Source organism: Orbicella faveolata, unplaced genomic scaffold (assembly GCF_042242905.1).
Source record: "Orbicella faveolata isolate gen_17 unplaced genomic scaffold, um_ofav_v1 contig_34, whole genome shotgun sequence".
Classification (NCBI taxonomy): Eukaryota; Metazoa; Cnidaria; class Anthozoa; order Scleractinia; family Merulinidae; genus Orbicella; species Orbicella faveolata.
The window spans coordinates 19,927,293-19,951,013 of record NW_028301563.1 but is presented as its reverse complement, the minus strand read 5'-3'; the positions used below and the strand labels follow the sequence as shown (position 1 = coordinate 19,951,013).

At 40.0% G+C, this 23,721-nt stretch overlaps 1 protein-coding gene across 1 annotated transcript; it reads right to left on the bottom strand.

Moving 5' to 3' along the window:
• Nucleotides 1-1,569: 1,569 nt before the first annotated feature.
• Nucleotides 1,570-23,703, bottom strand: LOC110045522 (peroxisomal acyl-coenzyme A oxidase 1-like). Its single transcript, XM_089298904.1, has 16 exons — nt 23,442-23,703; nt 21,763-21,922; nt 19,016-19,076; nt 18,696-18,789; nt 18,106-18,213; nt 15,473-15,592; nt 14,281-14,402; nt 12,859-13,028; nt 12,083-12,245; nt 10,734-10,924; nt 9,914-10,072; nt 8,334-8,439; nt 7,116-7,265; nt 5,120-5,190; nt 4,303-4,438; nt 1,570-3,594 (listed from the first exon to the last, which is right to left on the bottom strand). The coding sequence occupies exons 1-16, from the start codon at nt 23,569-23,571 to the stop codon at nt 3,532-3,534; spliced, it is 2,004 nt and encodes a 667-aa protein (XP_089155030.1). The 5' UTR covers nt 23,572-23,703; the 3' UTR covers nt 1,570-3,531.
• Nucleotides 23,704-23,721: the final 18 nt, after the last annotated feature.

Below are 23,721 nucleotides of genomic sequence, written 5' to 3'. Positions count from 1 at the left end.
GAAAAATGACACCATTGGACGTTCAAGAGTCTTTATTCGGTAAATTACCCATACATTGCACGAATTTAATGTCAACTCCTAATCTCCATACAGACTCTTATATTTTTAACCAAAGTTCTCCATACAAACTCTTATATTACGCTTGCGTGACCTGTGCTGAGATTCCGGCTCCTATTGGCTTTGCAAACACAATAGAATGAGACCGGAACCAATCAGATTTGTCAGACTTGACTCTGAGCATACGCATCACTCTCCGGTGTTGGAACCGGCCAGAGGTCGTGATTCTTGGTGCTGACCAAAAGGCGCGCGGCCTCTGGGGACGAGAATGCCCGCACGATTGTTGCATAACCTCTGTTCATAGTAAGAATATGTGTAGAAAACAGCGCTGCAATCACAAGGTATTTTGCTACGGCTTTTCCGGTGCGAAAACTTTTCGGCACCTTCGAGAAACAGGCCCAGGTCCCCTCGGTCATTTTCAAGATGGTGCAAGGGTCGTGCAAGCCCGGGGACCCGTTTCTGGAAGGTCCCGAAAAGCCATAGCAAAATCTCAAACCTTATTACCACAGAACTGTTTTATTCACGTATTCTTAATACGAACAGAGGTTCCCCTCATACAAGAAGTTTCACGCGTATACACCTCTCTGTCTTAAAATACCGATTAAATAAAAATGGCTTTTCGGGCCCAAAAAGTTTCCGGAGCTTTCGAGAAACGGGCCCCAGGGGTGAAAGGTCATGATTCGTGAAATTTTTTTCTTTCTCGCGAATCGTGATTTCGTACATTAGTAGCTGTGAATCATGACTTTTCAAAATAAGTTTCTGTGAAATGAATGTATTCTCGTATTTTCGGCACCCTTCATTACATATTAATAAACCCTGCATAACCAATCCGTTCGATTGTTCTGCACTCCTGGGGCGGATCTAGGGGGGTTCCGGGGGTTCGGTCGAACCCTCTAAATTAAAAAAATAAAACATAACACGCTGACTGAGCCACCTAAATTTTAACACTTTTCCGGTGAAGAATGTAAAAGTAATTAAATTCTCACAAACAATATACGTAATGGTAATAGGACTGAGTGGAGTCCAATTCGGGCGGTTATCATAAGAGTGATAACAAAATTGTACAACCGCGCAGCGGGAGTCCGATTTGTTTATCACGAGTATGATTACAGACCGAATAGAACGACACGAAGTCTTATTACCAATTAATCATAAAAATTACAATTTCCGAGAAAAGAAGAATAGCCAAGTTATGAAAGAAAGGGAAAATTTGCATTAAAATACCTACAAAGGAGATGTAAACATTCTGAGGCCACCGCGTCTCCTACCGGCAATTAGGCGCCAGAAACACAAAAGCAAGTGCGCGCGCGCACGCACGTAGCTACAGCTTTGAATGTGATTGGTTGATTTAAACTACAACTTCAAATGTGATTGGCTTATTGAATTGTCCGATAACAAACTGTCCAATAACAACTTGTATCGTGAATTAGTGGAAGATAGGAGTCTTTTAAACCAATCGCAATCGAGGAAATTGTAATTTTTTATGATTACACACATAATCGAGTTACTAGATAGATAGACAACCTTTATTTTCTAAAAAGTTAAGCATTTATGCATCTCTACCTTGGGTTGAATGAAAAATAAAAATCAAATTACACTTGAATAATTGAAAAATCGTGACAGTAACTTTTTTGAATTATTAAAACGATATACATGAATTAAGATATTAGATTATGAGCTCACGATTTCTATCGCGTGTCAACTATACGCATAGAAATCGAGAGCGAATAATCTAATTTCTTTAGTATAAATCTACTAGTCGTTCAAAACTTTATCTAAATACTCTTCAGACATCTCGAAAACGCCAAGAAGCGGCCGTCATTTTGTTAACAAGCGCACACTGCTACGCTACTATCTATCACAGAATAGATAGTGAGTAGCGTAGCCAATCAGAAAACGGCATTCGTGATAGAACGTTAGTAGATTTATACTAACACGTGATAGAATCGAGAGTGAATAATCCCGGCAATTGTTTTAGTACAAATCTACTAGTCGCTCAAAACTTTATCTAAATCCTATTCACAGACACTTCGAGCGGCCGTCATTTTGTGAACAAGGGCACACTGTTACGCTACTCACTATCTATCACAGAATAGATAGGGGGTAGCGCAGTCAATCAGAGAACGGCATTCATAATAGAAAGCTAGCAGATTTATTCTAATTATAAACAGAAACTTGGCTCTGATGTATAAGTAATGTTATATGTAGTTTCTGAGCATACCAGAATCCTTAGCAACAATGATTACAAAGTATGGCTCTCCGAATATAAAAAGCTTTTCTAGCAGAAAAGAAATATTACAGAGAATAGTCTGTAACGCGTGGCAGTCGTCTAAATTCCTGCTCCGAATAAAACCCAACTAAGGGAAGGAAAGGACGCGATTTGAACCTAAGATTCGTTGTTCGATGGACTGAGTCCCACGAGGAAAGGCGTGTGGGGTACAAGTCGTGTGTGGAATGTCTGCTACGTCATGGCATAAAAAACAACATGTAAATGGCATGTGAATAGAAACGACTCTTGGAATTTAGACGATCAAAGACTAGGCCAAAAAGGCCTACCATTTTGATCTAAATACTGCTGCTACTTGTGATTGGAGCACAACTCTTCTCCTAAGAATTTTTCATTTCTACAAAGATCTGATACACCTACAAACGTGTGTCAAACCATGCAAATATTTTAAATCAACCACATGCATCACCAGAGAGGGTTTTCCTAACAGACCAAGCGGACGTCTGGCCATGGTTTGGTGTTACGTCATGTTGCCTGGCAAGTACTCTCGCGAAAGCCCGTGATGGCGAGCAGTCTCTCTCTTGCTCGAATATCCGTGGGAAAAACGCAGAGAAGAACGCACCACAAGTGAGCGATCGTGAAGGTGCGAACTTGAAATGTGACGCCAAGAATCGCAAGTAGCGCGGGCCTCGGAAGACGAGCGAAAAGAGGGACTGCAATGGTTTCATACAGCCTTTCTGAAGCCCGGCACTTAGTTGACAGAGTAATTCTATTGGTCGGTCTACGAAGTCTCTTTTCGCTCGTCTTCCGACGCCCGCGCTACACGTGGTTTGCGGCTCCGGCCTCGTCTCTCACCTCTCGTATGTCACGCTCGCCGTCACGCTTGCACATTCACTTGTTTTGCGTCCTTCCCTATGGACAAGAGGCTGCTCCCAATCTATTAAAGCCTCGTAATTCACGCCACTTGCAAGTGCTTTTTATCGTTAAAAGTTATGTATACCAAGCTATAATGTTGGGTAGTACAATAGTTTTATCGTTTAAACTTTCAAGAGTAATCGATATTTTATTTTTCTTAAATATACTTGAACAGCCTCCTCCACAGGCTTCTCTCCTCCGCAGAGGTTCGAAACGTTCGTTATAGAAAGCCGCTGTGCCAGGTGAGTGCAGGCGCAAGGTCGAATAGATCAGCGGATTCTCCCCACCCGTTTGACTGTTACTACACAGTAAATGAGCTGTTTTGCTTTCAGCTACAATTTAGATTTGTTACTGTTCATTAACGGCCGCAGGTACTTGTAGTAACCTGGCTGAACCTGAAATGAAAACACGTTTGTCTCATTATTAACATCAAACAAGAGGAAGAAACCATGCAAGCAACAGAAGCAACATTGTTGTCACCACATTGTCACATGACAACCCAGTTTTCTAAAGAAGGTAGGGCCGTAATGGTGACAGCGTACCCGAAAAAGCGAAAGAAAGGGGTCAAGGAATTATCGTGACGTTATTATTTCACCGAGCTGCACATTTTCCGTCATTTCTTTTCTATCACACATTTCACGCATTGACATCCCTAATCTTAGCAGAATAGCGTGACGCATGTCACAATACAACCGAGTAAAATAGTCAAGCTCATTACGAGTTCTCTGTAGCTCAGTGGTGAGAAGATCTGACTCTTAGGTTCCAATCCTATTCTGGACTCGGAATTTTTTTTTTCGATTCTCCAACGCTTATGGAAGGGGTTTTGAACCAATCCAACAAAATAAGCAAGGCTTTGCGTCATCATAGCAAACTGAATACTGTATTGCAAAAAGCTACACTACAAAACAATCAGTTTAACCTTTCATTTGGTCTTATGTTTCACGCCCACGTATTTGCGTATATATTTTGCGATTTTGTTTTCGACTCAGCAAATGATCCTAATAAAAGCTAACTTGAGACAACATTGTTCATCCAATGGCCCTCATTCCATGAAAAGCAGGCCCTCTATTTACAGCTCACAGTTAAGACACGGTTGACTTTACCTCTTCCTTATTCAAAGCTGATCTCTGAGCCCATCTAAAAAGGTCTTCATATACGTTGCCATCGTAGCGTCCAAGCGGTGAGTTGAGTACGTAATCTGAATGATCAAAGGCGTCTACCAGACACACTGCTTCAGGCCTGTAAGTTCAAATAACAACAACAAACTTCAATATAAGTTGCATAAACATGGGAAGACGATAACAGAGACGAAGAAAGATCACGAGGAAAAGGAACCGCTCGTTGAAGGTAGAGTTGAGCCGTCTAACCTAATCTGTAGGGGGCAGTACATTGTGATAAGTTAAGATAGTTTCACTTAAAGGAGTTCAATCACGGTATTTTGACTGAGTTATTTTGGCCACGTACAATACATTGCCTTTAAATTCAGAGAACCCTAGTGTAAGTGTACTAAGAAAGAAAAAAAAAGTGTATTAGAAAGAAAAACGCTTAAAAGATACTTTACACAAGGATCGCTAAGGATGGAGAAGATTAATACGGATTACAAACGACGAACTTGAAAAGTTTAGGATAAACTCTTCATGATACACAAATGGTAGCTCCTTCAACCGCTTACGATGGAAGGTCGCATAAACTTTCGACTTAATTTCAAACCAGATACCAGCTGTACATGTTAGAGTCGTTAAATGACTACATTGACAACGAGAACAACGGCGAACGTCATTGAAAAAAAAAATGTTTTGGTGGTGAGCTCTAACTAGTGGATACGACCATACAAAGTTTAGGGTTCTGCAGACAAAAGCAATATGTACATTTGCTATCAAGTGACGTCCTTTCATAACTCTTTGATATATTTCAACAAACCTTAGTTTTTCCATCAAGTCGTACACTTGTTCTCTTATGCTTTGAATCTGGTCACTTTTCAGGACTCCAGCCTAGAAATAAAAAAAGAGAGAGAGGATGTGAATACTCTACAAATCGACCGGACATGTAGTGTCAAACATCCGCTTGCTCTGGGGAGCAGGGACGACGTAGTGGTGAGAGCGCTCGCCTCCCACCAATGTGGCCTGGGTTCGATTCCGGCCCGGTGCCATATGTGGGTTGCGTTTGTTGTTGGTTCTCGTCTTGCTCCGAGTGTTTTTCTCCGGGTTCTCCGGTTTTCCTCCCTCCACAAAACAAACATCTCCAGATTCCACTTCGATCAGGATAATGAACGCGCATGAAAACCAGCTAAGGCTGATGTGGCTTCCTCTCTAGATATTGTAAATTTATTTGATATATTTTGCGGCTGGGTGGAGAAGCAGGCTGACGCTTAAGAGCACTGGGAAAAGGTGAATAGAGACTGACACTAGCACACAACACAAATAAGAACTCGAAGTACTATTTTGACAACGATAGTGAGCGTTTCATTTGGGTATCCAAACACAGAGAAGCAATTGAAAGCACGAGGCAGTAGGCCGAGTGTTTTTATTGTTTCGAAGTGTTTGGATACCCCAATGAAACACGAGCTCGAGTTGTGGAAATAACTTCTCATTGTTAACAAATTTGAATTGTCCGTAATGCTAGCATTCTTTTTACAGTTATTTCGATATGAGTGATGTCTTTGTCATGCGTCATTAATCTACCCAGTTCTAAGCAAAGGTTAAGCGAAGACTTCCAAATTGATTTGTCTGTTTGGCGACGTTCTTCCCTAAAATAATTTCAATATGAATGATGTTTTTACGCATTATTTTATGACGTAATTTCATCACTCTGTGCCGTTCAGCATTTTCAAGTTGTCGTTCAGTCAGGATGTATGCCGCAACAAGGTCGTTCGAGAGATTTCGGCAACCGATAACATCGAGGAGGAGAAAAAAAAGTATAGATAATGTAGTGCCGGAATCAACAGCTTATAAAACCAGAAGCATATCACCTTGAAGAGGTGATATGCTTCAGTTGTTTGAGGAATGGAAACAGAATCGACTGGTGAAGTGCTGTACCTTTGAACCCGACAGCCTTTTTACCACGAAAGACTTTGAAGGAGTTGAAACGTTGGACACGACCATTACAGACATGTCTACATGCAGTCTCAACTGCTGGCTGTCGAAATTTGAGCAAGAAGAAAGCAACTCTTCTGTGGACGCTATCCTTCCCGTTCGTTGTACTCAATTATTTGCGGACTGAAGCGCCACATTTGTGATATTACTGGTAATAAATATTCATTGTCTTAAGCAAATTGTAATTGTCCATGCATATTTTAACAAAGTGGTATATACCACTCTCACTGGAAAATGGAATACTGTATTTCATTGGGTATCCAAATGCACACACGTGGTGTGGTATACATCCAGTGATTGGTAGTTGACTTAATGAATTACAGTCAGTGTAACATTACTGAATTAAATCAAAAGTTGATTTCAGAAGTAATCATGACTTCCCAAGACTAGCAGTCGTGTTATTTTATATAAAAAACTAACTTTAAAACGGCCATGAAGTAACTTAAACTAGAAAGTAAACTAATTCCCGACAAAATCACAAATCTCGTCATTTTAGAGCGATTTTCAATGGAGTGTTGTGAAACCAAAGTAATCACTCTAGCCAATCACAAAGGACACAGACAATACAGTGAACCAATCAAAACTCGGAAGTAATTTCATGTAGCTGACGCAAAGCGCGAGAAAACGTGTGCAAGCGAGTTACGATTGGCTTTGGTTTTACTTCTGATTGGATGACCAGAGGCGCAAGTTGTTTAAGCCAATCGTGCAGCGTAGTTGATGCAAAACCAATTACTTTTCAACAAATGAAAATCACTCACTATTAAAAATCACTCACAATCAATATCACACCTCCATGAATATTATTAATGGGGAGTTCCCCTTACCTCAAGAAAACTGCCTGAATTCTCAGCGATGCAATACAGGACAAATAAATCTGCCAGAGATTTGAGTACCCTGCGTAAACTTGAGCTTACACCAGACAGCTTCTCCATTGATTCCAATAGATACAACACCATTACACAGTTACTGTAGCCCTGAAGAATAGAATAATGAGAATTAAGCTGCTTGCTGAAACCTTTATCAGCTGAGAAACGGAGAAAAGTGGAACATTCTACCCAGCCACTTCGACGCCCTCATAACTGAGAAGCGTTTGTAAATTCCTTTAGTCAAGCCTACTGAACAGGATGTGAGATTTGCTTAATAAATAAAATCCAAGTGAATTGGAATTACTACACAGCGCTTTTATTCCAAGCTGAACAGAGCTACCTGTAGACTTCTAGTGATGACAACGCCAGATTTGGAAAATCTTTTTTCAGTCGTGTTTCTGTAAATAGTTTGACACCACACTATGCAAAAAAGTTGTGTCTGATAGCCCCGGGCGAGCGGATTTTCCAGTCAGGCTGGTGAATTCTGTCCTTTGCTTACCAGAAGGGCAAGTGAAGTTTCTTTGGAAAATGTTACAGGAAAATCAAATTACAGTAAATCGTGAGAGAGAAATTTTAGGGGCTAGTGAGAATGATCTTCATTCTTCGGGCTAGTAGGGCAAGCCCGGAAATTGGTTGCACCCTGTTACCATGGCTCTTAAGGCTGGTGTTCACAAGGGACAGAGTTGGAGTCGTAAGAGCGCTTATGACCTAGTGGAAATTGAAAATCGGAATCATAAGCGGATTCATAAGCTCGACGGAATCGGAGTCGGAAGAATCAGAACGTTTCCATTTCTTCAGATTCCACTTACGACTCCGTAGCTTACGATTTAGTGAAAACTAGATCGTCGAAGTCAGCAGCAGAAGCAGAAGAACCAACCACTCACAACACCCGAAATCGAGCATGGTGATTGGTTTACTCTTCCGCTTCTGCTTCCGACTCCGTCAATCTAGTTTCCACTGGATCGTAAGCGACGGAGTCAGTCATAAGTAGAATCGATATTCTCCTTCCGACTCCGTTGGTTTGATTCTCACTAAATCGTATCGCTCAACGGTTCTGATTACGACTCCGCCCACGACTCCGTCGCTAGTGAAAATCAGCCTTTTACAGCTGTAAAACGTGCATTGAACCGAGGATTTGCTTTGCTCATCAAAGTTTAACGATTTTTCAAGATTTACCTTGGCACAGCGCACTAAGTCTATGGACACTTCATTCCACGCATCAGCAGAATCCATGCCAGAAAATATTCTGCTCTGCAATCTCTCTGCCACAGCCATAACCTCGCTGAAAATTGGTAAGAAGATATATAAATAGTGATTTCAAACATGAATAAAGGGAGAAAGTCTCAGTTTCTTTTTCACCTGTTCTCTTACCGTATTGTCAGGAGAAATCTTGGTCCAATAAACAATTTTACTTACTGTAAATTCATTTATACGTAGTTAATAGAGGGTACTGGTTATGAAGCCTGCCAAACATCAAAGGCGTTGAAAGGCCCACGACCGTACACAAACTTTTGTTTTGCGCTCATACACTATGCATGAATTAGGTAACCTAAACGTTTCTATTGGTTACTTCCTCAGTACGGAGTAAACAACTACTGTGTTTTGTGCACGGTCAAGGCCAAAAGAGGGAATAAAAACATACAACAAAGAACTTTGTTGGGTTTCATACCCATTCTGCTCTATTACCTATGATTTATGCAATAATATGGTTGTTACATGGTTTACGTATGAAAGAGTGGCGAATACATGATTATATTTACAATCAAAAGTATTTTACGTTTTGCTTTGTTTCTTTGATTTCTTAGATCGCAGAGCATTATAAGCAGTTAACAATTATTTCAAGGTCTTGAAACGTTTTCTTCCAAACGTTGGAAGAAGAATTCTCAAACTCATTAATAATTCATCGAGTAAAAACAAAGGAAATCATGACCGCGACGGTGTTTAGCCTGCAAGCAGGCTCACCTCTGAATCACGTGCGCGAGCGGCGAAGAGCAAGGCGAACCGGCGGGAAGGAGTCTGGTGAAGAGGTGCCACTTTCTCGTCTCGCGGCTTTACCGCTCGATTTCGCGCAAGCGGCTACGCCGCGCAGGCTTATGCTCCAACGCGAGCCTGCTCGCAGGCTAGACGGTGTTTGGATATCTGATCTTAATTAGCATAGATTTTTACAATTTTATTTCACTCAAGACACTGATTGAACACATTTTCAAACACCTCGATATACTCCGCAGAGAAATCAAACACGGTTTTTCGTGTTTGATATATTACATCTTGGATTTTTTTGGTCCAAAGCCCTCAGAAGTCAAATCCGTGAACCTTTTTAGTCCAAAGGTCTTGGTAAACAAAGGTTTGGACCTTTTTTTAGTCCTTAGGAGACGAAATCGTAGAACTTTTTAATAGTCGTTTTTTTTTGTAGTTCAAATACTCTTCTTTATTATCCAACTCTGCTTCGTAGAGTACAAACAACGCGCGAAACGAGAACAAATATCACACGATATTTGTACTCGTCTCATTTCTCCTGGCCGTGTGAAAGGTTAAAGAACTTGGCAAGTCAGAATTTTGGGACAAGAAATCTTTGGATAATAAATCACTTATTAGATGTTTCGGTGTGTAGTATCGCTGTATATTTTTACTCATTGTTTGTATTTTGACTCGCCCTATGGGCTTGTCCAAATACGGCACAACTCGTAAAAATATACACCGATACTACACACCAAAACATCTAATAAGATATATTTATCAATGCACGCTTCACTCACCGTGAACTTCGATCCTGGTAAATTTTCCTTTGCACTTGAGGATCCAAGAATCCTTCACCTCTTGTTACTGGACACAGTTCTGGTTTCCGTGACAAGAATGAAAGTGACAAGGGAGGTGTGTTGCCCTGTTGAACTTGTGAAGCACATTTCATAAGATACCTGTTGACAAAACAAGGCATCACATTGGTCACTGACTCATCCCCAGTCCTCTAGTCCTGTCATGACAAAATGATAACAAGCGGTGCATGATAGCTTGCCTCCTTTCCATCATTCATCGTAGACTTGCCACAAGTCGACCTTTGCTTAATCCTTCGCTTATTCATCTCCTTCGAGCGGAGCGAGAGGGAAACCAACAAGCCAGGGAAGAATTATTAGAAAGGACTTTTAGAAAGTCTGCGTCCATCACAACTTACAATGTTCTCGAAAGAGACGGCAGGAAAAATATACTTCATATAACAAGACACCAAATGGGTTAATTCATGGGAACCCACCAAGTAGGAACAGGTGACAATACCCCTGGGGGTGGTGATATTCCCATGTACAAGCTATTCACCTGTAGAACCTTGTAGGTATGTGATGTCTCTTTGGTCTGAAAACGGGTTTGAGTTTTGAACATTTTGGTCTGAAATTGGGTACGGATAGCTGGTCTCTGAGTTAAAAGAGACCTTTACTTAAGTCACAGATTAAGTGTTTCTGATCTTTATCCATGGCAATTTGTCGAAACAGACCTTCTTCTACCAACTGCATTGTTTAATGTTATCATTAAAGACTATAATTGAGCATTGGCTAGATAAGAATTGTTCAAAGTCACTCGGCTTACCTAGCTACTTGTAAATAAAGAACGTCATTATCTCCCTCGTAAGTGCAAGCAGCATTTAGCACTGTGTATAACCCAGGAAGAGCGCTGTACAGTAAGAAACCATGTCCACCACAAGCCAGTCGACATGTCTCAGCATGGTGCATGGATGTTGATGTACAGAACGCTTTAAGACCACTGGTGATAGCATGCACCTACAGACAACATGTGTAACATGAGTATTTGAATACTTGCACTGGGGGTGGTACTTGAAACCTTATCGGTCCAACCTTTCTCAGTTACTTTTGGGGAAGTTGAGAAACCTGAACATCCTTGCATTACAAAGAAAGGAAATAAATTGAAGAGAGGGACACTATATACAGGCAAATATGAAATAACTATTGTCTATAGTCAGGAGTTGACATTTTTGAAATGTGTATATTGATTGGCTGTCATTGACATGTATTTATTTTTGGGGGGAGGGGGAGGAGATTGAAAAGTCGCTTTGGCTCATTTTTTGGGCCTTCATCAGTTCATTGTACATGATTTGAGCTTGCGCTTTTTGTTGAGGTGATGTCTGCAACTGATCAACGTGCCGGGAACAACCACATAAGCATGCCAACTGGTTATACATTGTCAGCGGTACGCGTGGGCTAAAGTTTTAAATGATAGTCTTTGTGGTCACGTGCTAAGTCTTGCAATACGTTTTTGTAATTTTAAATTTAACCATACGTTCTTCTGAAAAGCCAAAACGTAAATTTTCCATCTCGAAAACGCGACTAGGAACCAGCTATACACATTTCAACACCTATAATAATACACTTCGCTCATCTAAACTCTCAATGACCTGACTACAAGATTCCCTCCCTTCCACACCTCCTTTATCCCTTTGTATCATCTTCAACATCACCCCTACCTTATTTCCTACGCTTCCTCCCTCTTTCTCTACCACCACCCCTCCCTCACTACCAGCTATAGATACTCTCTTTACATTCCTCTCTACCCTGCGCTCTTGCCCTCCAGCGCAAATCTGTTGATGTTGTCTATGCACACGCGCTCGTGTGCGTACGCTAATGACACAAAAATCGTGCGCAGTAGGAACGGGCAATGCAATTCAGAGAATCACCTTATAACGAGGGCATGTAACGCTTCACAGATTGCATCTAGGACATGGGCCATCCAAACCAATCAGAGCACCATACATAGCTCAGTTACTTTGCAGTATATCAGCATTGATTTTTCAGGTACACACTTAGATGCCACAATCACGACGGACGCAATGAGCTTATGACAAGAAACATGTTTGTAAGGAATTCGTTAAATGCAAAAAAATTCCCCTCACAGCTCATTTCAGAACTCTTCCACAGGCTTACCTCTGGTAACATAGAAAATTCTCCCGCAGCAACTTGCTTCTGCATTTCTTGAAATGATCTCCAGACATGGTCAAAAGTAAACTTGGTAGCATAAGCCATGGCTAAACCTGGTAACAGTTTGTACTGTTGGGTTTTATAGGCGATAATCTGTGCTTCCGGCTCACTGCGATGAAATAAAAAAAACATTACAAATTAGTGGTGATTATTGACACCTTCATGTGTATTTTATAGTCAGAATTATTTCATTCCTAGTCATTTTATAGAGGTACTCGATCACAGTAACGTCATAAATGAGAAAGCTTTGCCCTGCAGCCGTAGTGAGCTTGCAAATGACCGTGTCAAGCTCTCAATTAATGTTCCTCTTGTTAACAGCCATTTGCAAAGAGAAAATATTCTACATCTTTTGAAAATTACAGGGCTTGACTAATGGTCAGAGATACATTGTAAGTAAAAATTTTGATTTAGCTAATAGCTTTTGTGTTGCTACAAACCTCTTTGACTAGCGAAAAAAACGGGTTTTTTTTTGTTACAGAGTTTGACGAAATCCAAAATTGCCATACATGTAGTTGTTATTAAATATATACAGATGAACTGGCCACAGTGAAAATAAGAAAAGGACGATATGCCAAATATTCCAAGAAAACCTCTCCAATACCAGCAATTTTTCCCAGCCAGTTCAGTGAAGCATGCAGTGAACTGGTCCAGACACAGACTGGCGATTACTGTAGGATTGATTTGTAAACAAGGCCTTGTGACTAACTGCCACCTTAACATACCTAGGTTTGAGTTGACTCTGCCTCCGTACTGCACTGTAACGAATAGCAATGGTTATTGCTTGGGAAAGTCCGCCGTAGCAATCATGAACAATGGCTGCTCGCACAAAACTCATGGTGCCATACAAAAGTTTGGTGTTTGCTGGTTTGGTGAAGGTGCCATCAGGGGAAAGCTATTGTACACAACAGAGGTATTGTACCTTTTTGATATCTACAATCGTGGACAAAAGTCCTTGGGACACTTTTTTACACTTATGTAATGTAACGGATTATCTGTGTTTTAGAACTGAAGTATGAAGAAAACGCTGCAATATCCTTTATAAATGGGTTGCTGTCCTCCCTCCCCACCCAACACAATGTTGAAAATCAGTTGAAATTGCACGTAGTAGTTTTCAACATTGTATGGGGGGAGGGGTTGGGGGCGAGGTTAGGCAAGTGAAGTTGTATTCGCGCCTGGCGTGTACGCAAAAGCGTCAAAAGTGAAAATTTGTCCAAAGACTTTTGTCCATGATTGTAGATACAGTCATTATCTTTGGGTTATGCATTGTCAGCGTAATAGGCAAGTTTGGTCGAACAATGGTTTATATTTAGGCGAGATCTACAGTCAAGCTAAAATACCCATGACAAGACCAAAATGAACCTGAAATGTCTGAAATGCAATTAAAGAGTACCAAATAAGCTACAGCTAGTATCTACCAAGCCAAATTATTTGGCCATAAATCAGATCCGGGTGACTTGATATTGCAGGTTCTCAGGAAAATAGGCACAGCTCGCTGCTTCTGGTTGGCTAATAATACTGGGACCTCATGTTTGCTAATTACAGTTACATACCTTGTTTGATTTTATGTTAATTTTCTGAGAATAGAGCAGTTTTCAATTGAGTGTCGTAAACCCAAAACCAAACCCATAACTTACAGCGATTTTGTGTGGAAAGTAATCAGGCAATTACTTTGGTTTTGAGATTGACTGAGTAGTCTAATTGGTAAGTTATTGGTTTGGTTTTGATTTAAGACACTTAATTGAAAACTGCTCTACCAGTTAGACAGCTCGGCCAGTCTCAAACCATAGTCAAGCCTTTGGGTTTGACCAAAACCAAAGTAGTTGCCTGATTTTAACACTCAATTGAAAAACGCTCTTATCCCTAATGACGTTTATCCCAGACATTAGTAGTTTAACATAACATACAATGATAACAGTGAAGAAGCAATATGCTGAACTAATTACTGAGTACACCCTCTACACATCATAGTGATGATTATTATTACAAAATTCAAACCACTCAGGAAGCTAATTGAAATTCTCCTTTTCAGCGTGGACTAGAAATGTTTGCCATATAATGAATACCAGACTAGACTGAAGTTGCACAAGTTCAATATTATTATGGAATTTACCAATCAATTTTGCGATGACAGGCTTGTTTTTTACCTTTGCTAGCCCCATCAGCATTTGGTCGAGTGGAATTCGTACATGGTCAAACATTAGATATCCATTGTCAGCTCCATTCAGAGTTGGAGAAAATTTGGCTCCAATATCTCCTACCGTTACACCTGGGAAATTGAAAAAGGCATGACAAACAGCAGTGAGTTACTTGTTTTTCCTCCATTTGGTAACACATGGAATATTATGTTACTGAACACACATGTCACTAATGTTTCTGTAAGCAAAAGACCCAGATACAAAAATATTGTCAAATTTGTTACACATGACTACTCAACACTACCGGTAAGTTCAGAAGGCCTACAAACACTTGATCTGCCAATTTGCAGGACTCCAATTTTTGTCACTTCATGCCTAGGACTGTTGCAAATTAAATGATCCTGGACAAGCACTCTGGAAGGTTTTCTAGTAGTTTCATGGCATTCTTTGCTAAAAAAAATTAACTAACACATTTCTTTTCTTTCCATTACTTTCTTTTCCTTCTGTTTTATTGAAATGTGAGATACGAGTACACACTGAGTTGTCTCAGTCAAAATGCCAACTTGAAGTGTCCAGAGCCTTGCCACTCAACAATCAAGGGAATTGTGGAAACTTTTCATGTGTGTAATACATGTAAATCACATATTGACTAAGAGTGCTCAAGACCATGTTGGGAGACTATCAGCCCTCATGATCAGTCTTTTAGTATGGACCTTGTTGTGCTCCATCTGTGCTGTCAAGGACCACAGGCCAATAATTCTGATAGTAGTCACGGTAACATCTCTCGCACTTAGTTAGTAACATTATTTAGTTTATTTCTACCTATATAAAAGACCAGACAAGCTAGGTCAAGTATTCAGGTGAAAATGTATACTGACCTGAAAAAGAAATAGACCAATTTGGAGATATTAAAATTCAGCCTAAAACAATAGACCTCAGCATAAGGCTCCAGGGATAACTATAGTATAGACTTTGTGGGTTTATTCTCCAGAGCCTTGTGCTGAGGTCTATTGTTTTAGGCTGAATTTTAATATAACATTGAAATTGCTCTATTGAGATTGCTTGTTCAACAAATCAAGTTGAAACAGACTATTATCTTGATTGTTCTTATTTATGTTTAGTCTGCTCTTGTTATTGACATCTCCTCTAAAAAGCAGTGGACAGGCTAAGGGCCATTAAGGAGGACTGCACTGCAACATACCAGGCAGAGGCTGATGTGTCTGTCGATCCCGCAGCTGAACTATGAACATCTGTATTCCATGATCCTTTTTATCTACTATTAGCCTTGCAGGCACAACAGCAAAATTTGAAGACTTGCCCACTGGAAATAATAACAATGTAGGCCAAAGGTTAGAGATATATACCAGTTTGCTTTAAACATGGTGTGGCTGGGAAGATATCTCACAATGTAAAAAGTTAATGTAACTTATTATTAAATAAATAAGAAATTTCAAATTCATTTTTTATCTTTCTAGTAGCATTATGTAGACATACATCTATGTATATCACTCATTCACTTGGTACAATTCACAATTATAATAATTAATATTGAATGCCATTCAATAAAATATATATATTTTTTGATAATTTTGAAAAACACTATACAATGTACCGGTACATGACCGTACATTGTTGATAGAGAATAACAGCGTGTATTTTAAACTTGGAAAATTGTACTAATTGACTGAGTGAAATTCATTTCTTTTCATCCCAGTATTTTCTGGAAGACATGGAAAAAAGTCACTCCACCTTTACCTGCAGTTATATTTTGAAAGGCAAGTGAGAGGCGAGGAAACATTTGATGTGTTCCCACAGCAGATCTTATTCTCTCTCTAAATTTCTACCTTTTTCTATAACTCACCATTGGTTTAGTTGCAGGATAATATGGGTTTCGACAAAACACTGACCCCCAGTCAACTGACCCCCTACTGACCCCCCTACTGACCCCCTATAAAATCAATGGGAAAATGAAAATTAAAAAAGCCCAGAACTATCAATGAGACCAATTCAAGTTCATCAATAAATTTAGCTTACCTGAAACTTCCAAGATGGTGGACACGTTGCAGATTTCCGACTCTCTTGTTCTCCTTTGACTGTTTAGTGGAGGTTTTGTTGACGGAAGATCGAGCAAGAATAAGCTTGAATATCATCAAATATTGTTTTCATCCGCATTGGAAAATGAAGCAAAGAAAAAAGCTGACAAATGAGCAGGCTTGCGAAAGGCTTGTGATGGACTGCTCATGCGAGTGGCACGAACACGCGCGTAAACCTCAACCGGAAGACGAATTTCATAAGGTAGTTCCAGGCCTCTCGCCTTGTTTTTGCATTTTAAGAACTGTAGTAACTGTAACAAAAACTGTTTGGACAAGCCCGGTGGATTACTTTCTCCTTGGTGCATGTAGTCATCAAAAAGACCACGGATTCTCAGGGTAAAATATTATTCTTGGATAATCTTATCAAAAACCAACATACCTTTCTACAAGCTCTACCACATCCAGATCGTTGGCAAGGAAAAGTAACAAAAATAAACTTCACAATGTATTCATGGCATAATTCGGATATACAAAGTGCAAAATAAGAAGCAAATCGATGAAAAACTGTAATGCCACTTACTGTCCATGACTAAAGCCATGTGCAATGTAGTTTGTGCATGCGGAAGGTGAGGGACCTGGGACTACAAGGTTGCCAAAATAAACTTCCGGTTGATGTACATGTATATCGTGTGCGTGTCGCTCAAGTTTAGTCACGTGCATGTTAATTTGCCAGAATTTCCTCGCTATTTTCATTACTTAATTTTCTAATGGCTACAAATACCATACTTGATGATATTCCAACTTATTGTGCGCTCAATTTTCCGTGACAAATCCTTCAGTCAAATGAGAAGGGAGTCGGAAATCTGTAATGCGTCCGCCATCTTGGAAGTTTCAGGTTGGCTAAATTTACTGACGAACTTGAATCGGTCCCACTGATAGTTCTGGGCTTTTTTCAATTTTCATTTTCCCGTTGATTTTATAGGGGGTCAGTAGAGGGGTCAGCAGGGGGTCAGTAGGGGGTCAGTGTTTTGTAGAAACCCGGATAATATTCTTATTCTTTTAGCTAATAGTATACGTTCTTTTATTAAGATAAAAGACAGATATCTTTTTTACTTCCTTGATGGAATCTACTTGAGGTTATGATATGGAAATTGAAGAAAGTAAATAATAGCTTTTTTCTTCACTGCACCTTAGCTATCTGAAAATGCGAAATTTCATTTCTATCTGTAGTTGAGTCAGAAACTACAGGACCTGGGACTAGTCAGGCCATGACATATCTTTCTTACATGGTCATAGTTTTGAAGCAAAACTGGAATTATATTTGAAGGGGTGTGTGGAAAAAAAGTCCTGAGTGACTTTGTGACTTAATTTCGAGAAGAACAGCATTTTGTCATTTCAGTTGTTATAATATTGCTTTTTCTTATTTAAAACGGAGTGGGTTAAAGATGATTTCCAGTCCATACTGGGCAGTCTCAGCATCCCATGCCAGTATTTGCAAGTCTCACCCGATGAAAGGCAAATCGATGCTATTCCACATACCTTATCTTTGAAGCATTTTAAATTCTTTTTCCAACAGTTTCTTTGATTTTTACAGCTACAGAGTTGTTTCATCAAGTGATAACATAAAGAACAAAGCATAAAGCTTCCCATCCATAGTGGATGATATGAAACTTTGAAATTACTTCATGTAAGTAGTTGCAAAATGTTACATTTTGTGATGTCTTACAAGAATCAAAACAAAAAACGTATATCCCTGTACCAATGATTTTTTTTTTCACATCTTAAAAATAAACATACGTACTGTTTCCTGGCCACCATTTACATGCTGACAGTGACGGTGAATGAATAACAAACTCTTGCGTTGTCTTGTCGTATGTTGCTGTAGTCTCCAAGCCTCGCACAAAAGTCCCTTGAAACATAATAAATTATTATTGACCGAATTGATAAATGCCATTTGGTGAAATACTCTGCTATAGACTACATACTATTTTAAATAGGTGCTTAAAAGGATGACCCAAATGATCAATAGAGGTCTCTCAAGCTCAAAGCATGTTCTAATAACAGGAGCAGGAGGCCAAAGAACTGAACTTCTCTGTAAGAAAAACTTTTCATTAGATGGTCAAACCAGCTGGGCAAAATTGTCCTCACAGCTGGTCAGCTTGCCTGGTCCTTAATGAACCCTGCATAATAAAGGAAAAAAAACAAATTTTCTACAGTATGGGGCTTATAATAAAAAGAAGTTAATCCTTTGTCAAGAGCTATACCTGGGTCAATCAATGATAAGTCCCATGAGAGGGCGTGTTATCACAAAGCCAGAACTGGAGAACAGTACTTAGTATATATGGAGACTGTTGATACTTATCTGTATCTAGACCTGTGTAAAGAACTTACCATGTCCTAGTTCAGTCTGTGCATAAGTTCCAATAATCTGATAAGATTCTGCTAAAGGCAGCCACTTGGCTTTCTGTTCCTCTGTTCCCTGACCCTAAACAGACAATCATGTAAGTCTGGTTGTCATTAGAGAATAAATAAAATTATAATATATAATTATGGATAAAAACAAACGATCAAGATTCTTCCAAATGTCATAAGTATTGTTTGTCTGCCACTAGTTTCTACAGTATGTAGTAATTCTAATCATCAATAAATATGTAACATTGCCTTTCTCAATTTATGCTTACAACTAGTTTTACCAAATACATTGTCAGTACCTTTAAAGTGGGAATAAACATAACTCTGCTAAGGTGAAATGGAAAAATACCCCCTGCAGACCTAAAGAAAGAACAAATCATCAATCCATGCTCATTTGAAGTTCTCACTAATATGATAGTGACATGATAATAATGGAGACAGGGAGACAAGGGTGCATATAAATGAGATCAGAGGAGATAGGTATCAACAAAGGTTGTCAGTAAGTGTAACTGTTGCTGATGGAAGGGAAAGGGGTGACAGATCAGAGGTGGGGTGGAGAGGTAGGTGCAAAGAGTGACAGTCAACAGGGACAACAGAGAGCAGAACCATACAGGTTAAGCCGTGAGTGTTAAGGGAAAATAAAGTAAGGGGCGAGGGATAAGGGATACAGGGTAAGGGGCGAAGGATACAGGGTAAGGGATGAGCAGTAAGTAATACAGGGAAGGGGGTGAGGGATACAGGGTAGGAGGTGAGGTTGAGGAATACAGAGTATGGGGTAAGGGATACAGGGCAAGGGGTGAGGGGTGAATAATACATGGTAAGGGATGAGGGATACAGGGTAGGAGGTGAGGTTGAGGGATACAATGTAAGGGGTGAGGGATACAGGCTAAGGGGTAAGGGATACAGGGTAAAGGGTGAGGGGTAAAGGGTAAGGGGTGAGCTGGAAGTGGTACAGGGTAAGGGGTGAAGGATATAGGGTAAGGGGTGAGGTATATAGGGTATGGGGTAAGGGATACAGGGTATGGGGTAAGGGGTACAGGGTGAGGTGTGAGGAATACAGGGTAACGGGTGAAGAATATAGGGTAAGGGGTGAGGGATACAGGATATGGGGTAAGGGGTGAGGGTTAAGTAATACAGGGTAAGGGGTGAAGGATACACGGTATGGGGTGAGGTTGAGGGATACAGGATATGGGGTAAGGGATATAGGGTATGGGGTAAGGGATACAGGGTAGGGGGTGAGGGGTAAATAATACAGGGTAAGGGGTGAGGGGTACAGGTTATGGGTGAGGGATACAGGGTATCAGGTGAGGGGTATGGGGTAAGGGATTAGGGATAGTGGGTAAGGGGTGAGGGATACAGGGTAAAGGGTGATGGATACAGGGTATGGGGTAGGGGATACAGGACAAGTAGTGAGGGGTACAGGATATGGGGTGAGGGATACTAGGTAAAGGGTGAGAGGTGAGGGGTGAGGGGTAAGTAATATGAGATATGGGGTGAGAGATACAGGGTATGGGGTGAGGGGTAACTGTAAGGGTCTTAGAGCAGACCAAGGGTGAATGGCAAGAATAAGTTGTATGGGATAAGGTTTAGAAGGGTGATGGGCAAGGGATATCAGGTAAGGGATGTGGGATATTGAGCAAGAAGTAAAGGCATTGTAATTAACAATTACCGATATTCCATGAGCGTGCATTGGATATGAGATGGTAGATAGCCAACTTGGCGCTACGTACCTCGTTGGCTATAATCATCTCATATCCAACAAGCGCGAGTGATAATTGTTTTATTCAAAACGCCCCAAAATTATAGAAAACTAGACTGAAATAAACATTAAAAACGCCCCCAAAATTCATGCGTATGCTTACCATATTTGTAGAGCAATGAAACCTCTCAAATTGCATTATACAGTGACCCAGTTTTTAATAACATAAATTATACCATGCCATAGCAAATAAAATTATATAAAGCCAATAACAATAATTTATTTATTTATTTACTTAGTTAATTTGTGGTACTACACCCAACCTTCCCAATGTCACTTCCAATGAGTCACTTGTATACACAGGGGTCTTTAAAGGAGGTCACTCCAAAAAGCTTACTTTTTTGTCTTCACCTATAGCAAGTAAACATTCAGCTTTTCCACTCATTAAAGTGTCAGCATCTAGTTTCTGCTATCCTGAAGAAATTTGTCTCGAAAGAAGCCCAAATTTCGACTTCAGAGAGTGCCATTTTGAAACTATACTTAGCAGTCAGGCCGTGTTTATGTGAGGTCATTCTGTCCAACTAGATTTTGGCGGGAAGGAGATAAACCTACAACTGACTTTGCATCCTTCATGAGGTCAGCAAAATGTAGTTTTTCCAAGTGATTATCCACTTCCTTAATTATCTTCAGTGCTAGCATTTTCGGAGTTTGGAGCAGCCACTAAACCCAGAGCTGTAGCTACAAGGCTTGGCAGAAGTCATTTAGAAAAATTTTTTTGGACTGAATGACATCACAAAAACACGGCCTAGCTGCTGAGTATTGTTCAAAATGGCAGCAACAATGTCACACTTTAGGCTTCTCTGGAGATAAATTTCAGAAGGGACAACCTGCACTTTAGAGGCTGAAACTCTGATGAGTAACTAAGGTTTTTATTAGCGTTGACGGAAAGTATATGTTTTTTGGAGCACACAAGTGAGGGATGTCCCATGGTACATTGAAAACCACTGGCAAGTGTTGCATAACTAGTATTTATACCAAGCCATAGAAAATACGGCGGCCACTCACTGAGAACACAGTCAATCAATTCAGCACACAATGGGAAGATTGTGGGAAATACTGCGAGTCATATGTAAACAACAGCTTTCCTATATTCTAATTGGCTGTATTATCTATGGAATGTATTTAAATATCAGTTGTCAAATGCTTTGTTGTGGTATGCCATAGGATATTCCACTTGTTGTGATTTTCTTGGAATACACACCCACCTAAGTCAACAATTCAATTCAATTTTAATAGATTTTATATAATTTGCTGAAAAGTTATTTTATTGTAGTAATTTATCATTACTTTTCTAACATGCCCAACTCCTGTTGGTCAGTGATTTGATATTTCTTGGCCAGTTTGACAATCTGTAATCCTTTCTGCAAATTTCTCTCATAATTATGCTTGCGGTCCAGGACATATTCATCTTCCTTGCTAAACACAGGATCCTTCACTAACAAAGACTCTTCAAATAAATTAACAAGGGAAGACTGCATTAGAGAAGAGTACGATGTTAATCCCATGCAGAACAGTCAGTGATTTCTGGTAATATTATCTGTTTCAAGGAAGCAAAGCTACCAATTTCTGTGATAAACTCCAAGATATAAAATTAAAAAAGATACATCTATTCTAAATGTGCAAGGCATGACAGAGATGCTAACAAGGTATTTTAAAATATCACCCAACAAGTGTACTAATGCAAATCCTGCATTTTAATCAGCTACGCCATTAGAGGACTATCAGCAATAGTCCTCGAGTAGCGAACTTGGCACAATCGAGCGTGACCCTTTCTTTCATTTTATTCCCAAATAAATATTTCTTCAACTTGCTGCATTTGCTAACTTTATTATTGCCTTTACTGTCTGACTAGTTGGGTGATACCAAAATCACTAGACTCTTCGCCCTCAAGGGCCACGGGTCAATAGCCCATTCGGCTTTGACTCATGGGCTATTGACCGGTAGCCTTTGTGGGCTACGGGTCTAATTGTTAAATAATGTGTGGACTCTGAAATACATTGTCTCTTCATGTGTGTATTTTCTCAATCCATTATGCTATAGGGAACCCAAGCCAACATCCCCTCAGTATAGATTTAAATGATTGTTAACTTTTGAATCTTCCTGCTTATGGTATTGCTTATGATATTGCAGGCTTGAATGGACAATATTGATCTTAATGTCATGCCATGTACCAGTCAAATCCAAGATTGCCCAACCACCTCCCCCCCCCCCCCCCCCCCCGCCTCCTTGCCAAGCAAACCACCAGGTATTTAAGTTTCAATCAAATTCTCCACTGTGTCAGCAGTGTAACTGGTTGGTGGTTTGCAAAGAATCAAATCACCCTCCACATTATTTTTAAAGGAAAAAGGACAACCTGAAAGCAAATGAAGACAATCATAATGCAATGTCTACTGGAGAGACAAAGGAGGCAAAGGAGAGAGAGCCTGGGATCGAAGGTTGCCAAAGAAGATCATTAATTACATAATCCTTTAGCTTCAACTGCTGAGTCATGTTTTGTTGATGGTCAAATACTCAATTGGATGCCCTTCATTTTGGCCAAAAAATTACCCACTATTAAAAGAGTCAGCTATGTATGGGTGCTCCTGGATTTGACTGCTACAAACTGAATAGCATGTAATCAGATTTAAAAACAATTTGAATTGTGTTGAAGTCATCACTCAAATTGTCCTGTGCTATAAACCCTCAAAACATCTGTGCCACCTGACAATTTGTAATTTCCAAGTAAGCCCACGTAATTCTTATCAAAATAACGTTATATAATTTAACTTAAGAAACGATCTCAAGATTTTTTAAAAGCTCCCTTGCTTCAATACCAAATATTTACTAATCATATCGAGGTCAAAGGCTGATTACCCGGTTCACCAGTCTCTTTTCATGTATTGAGAAATTCAAGAATTTAAAAGAGACTGTTCACAGTGTATGTGATATTAAAGGTCACATCCTTTCCGTAAATAAGGTTAGTTTACCTAAGAATCTCTTCCTCTCCGTCTTCTGTCGTCCTCCATGAAGCAGGTAAGTCAGTTCTGTTGTGTCAAATGAAGCTTTCGCTCGCTCTTTCGCTAAGTCAGGATTCACTTTGTTATTAGATGCCTTCATTATAACCTGAGTCCAAGTTATTAAGCTCGCTGGACTTAAAACGGCCGAGAGTTTTCTTGCTTTGGTTTCACGACGCAGTCAGCTCTATGCGGCCAGCACAGTGATCGCGTGATGGAAGCCCAGAGATTGCGTGACGAGAATCTTGACGAC

Coding starts and splice junctions, on each gene's coding strand:
- LOC110045522 (XM_089298904.1), bottom strand. CDS start 23,571: ATGAAGGCATCTAATAACAAAGTGAATCCTGACTTAGCGAAAGAGCGA. Junction 18,790..19,015: donor TGTTTATTCCCACTTTAAAG/GTACTGACAATG, acceptor TTGTCTGTTTAG/GGTCAGGGAACAGAGGAACA. Junction 4,439..5,119: donor GACTTGATGGAAAAACTAAG/GTTTGTTGAAAT, acceptor TTGAACTTACAG/GCCTGAAGCAGTGTGTCTGG.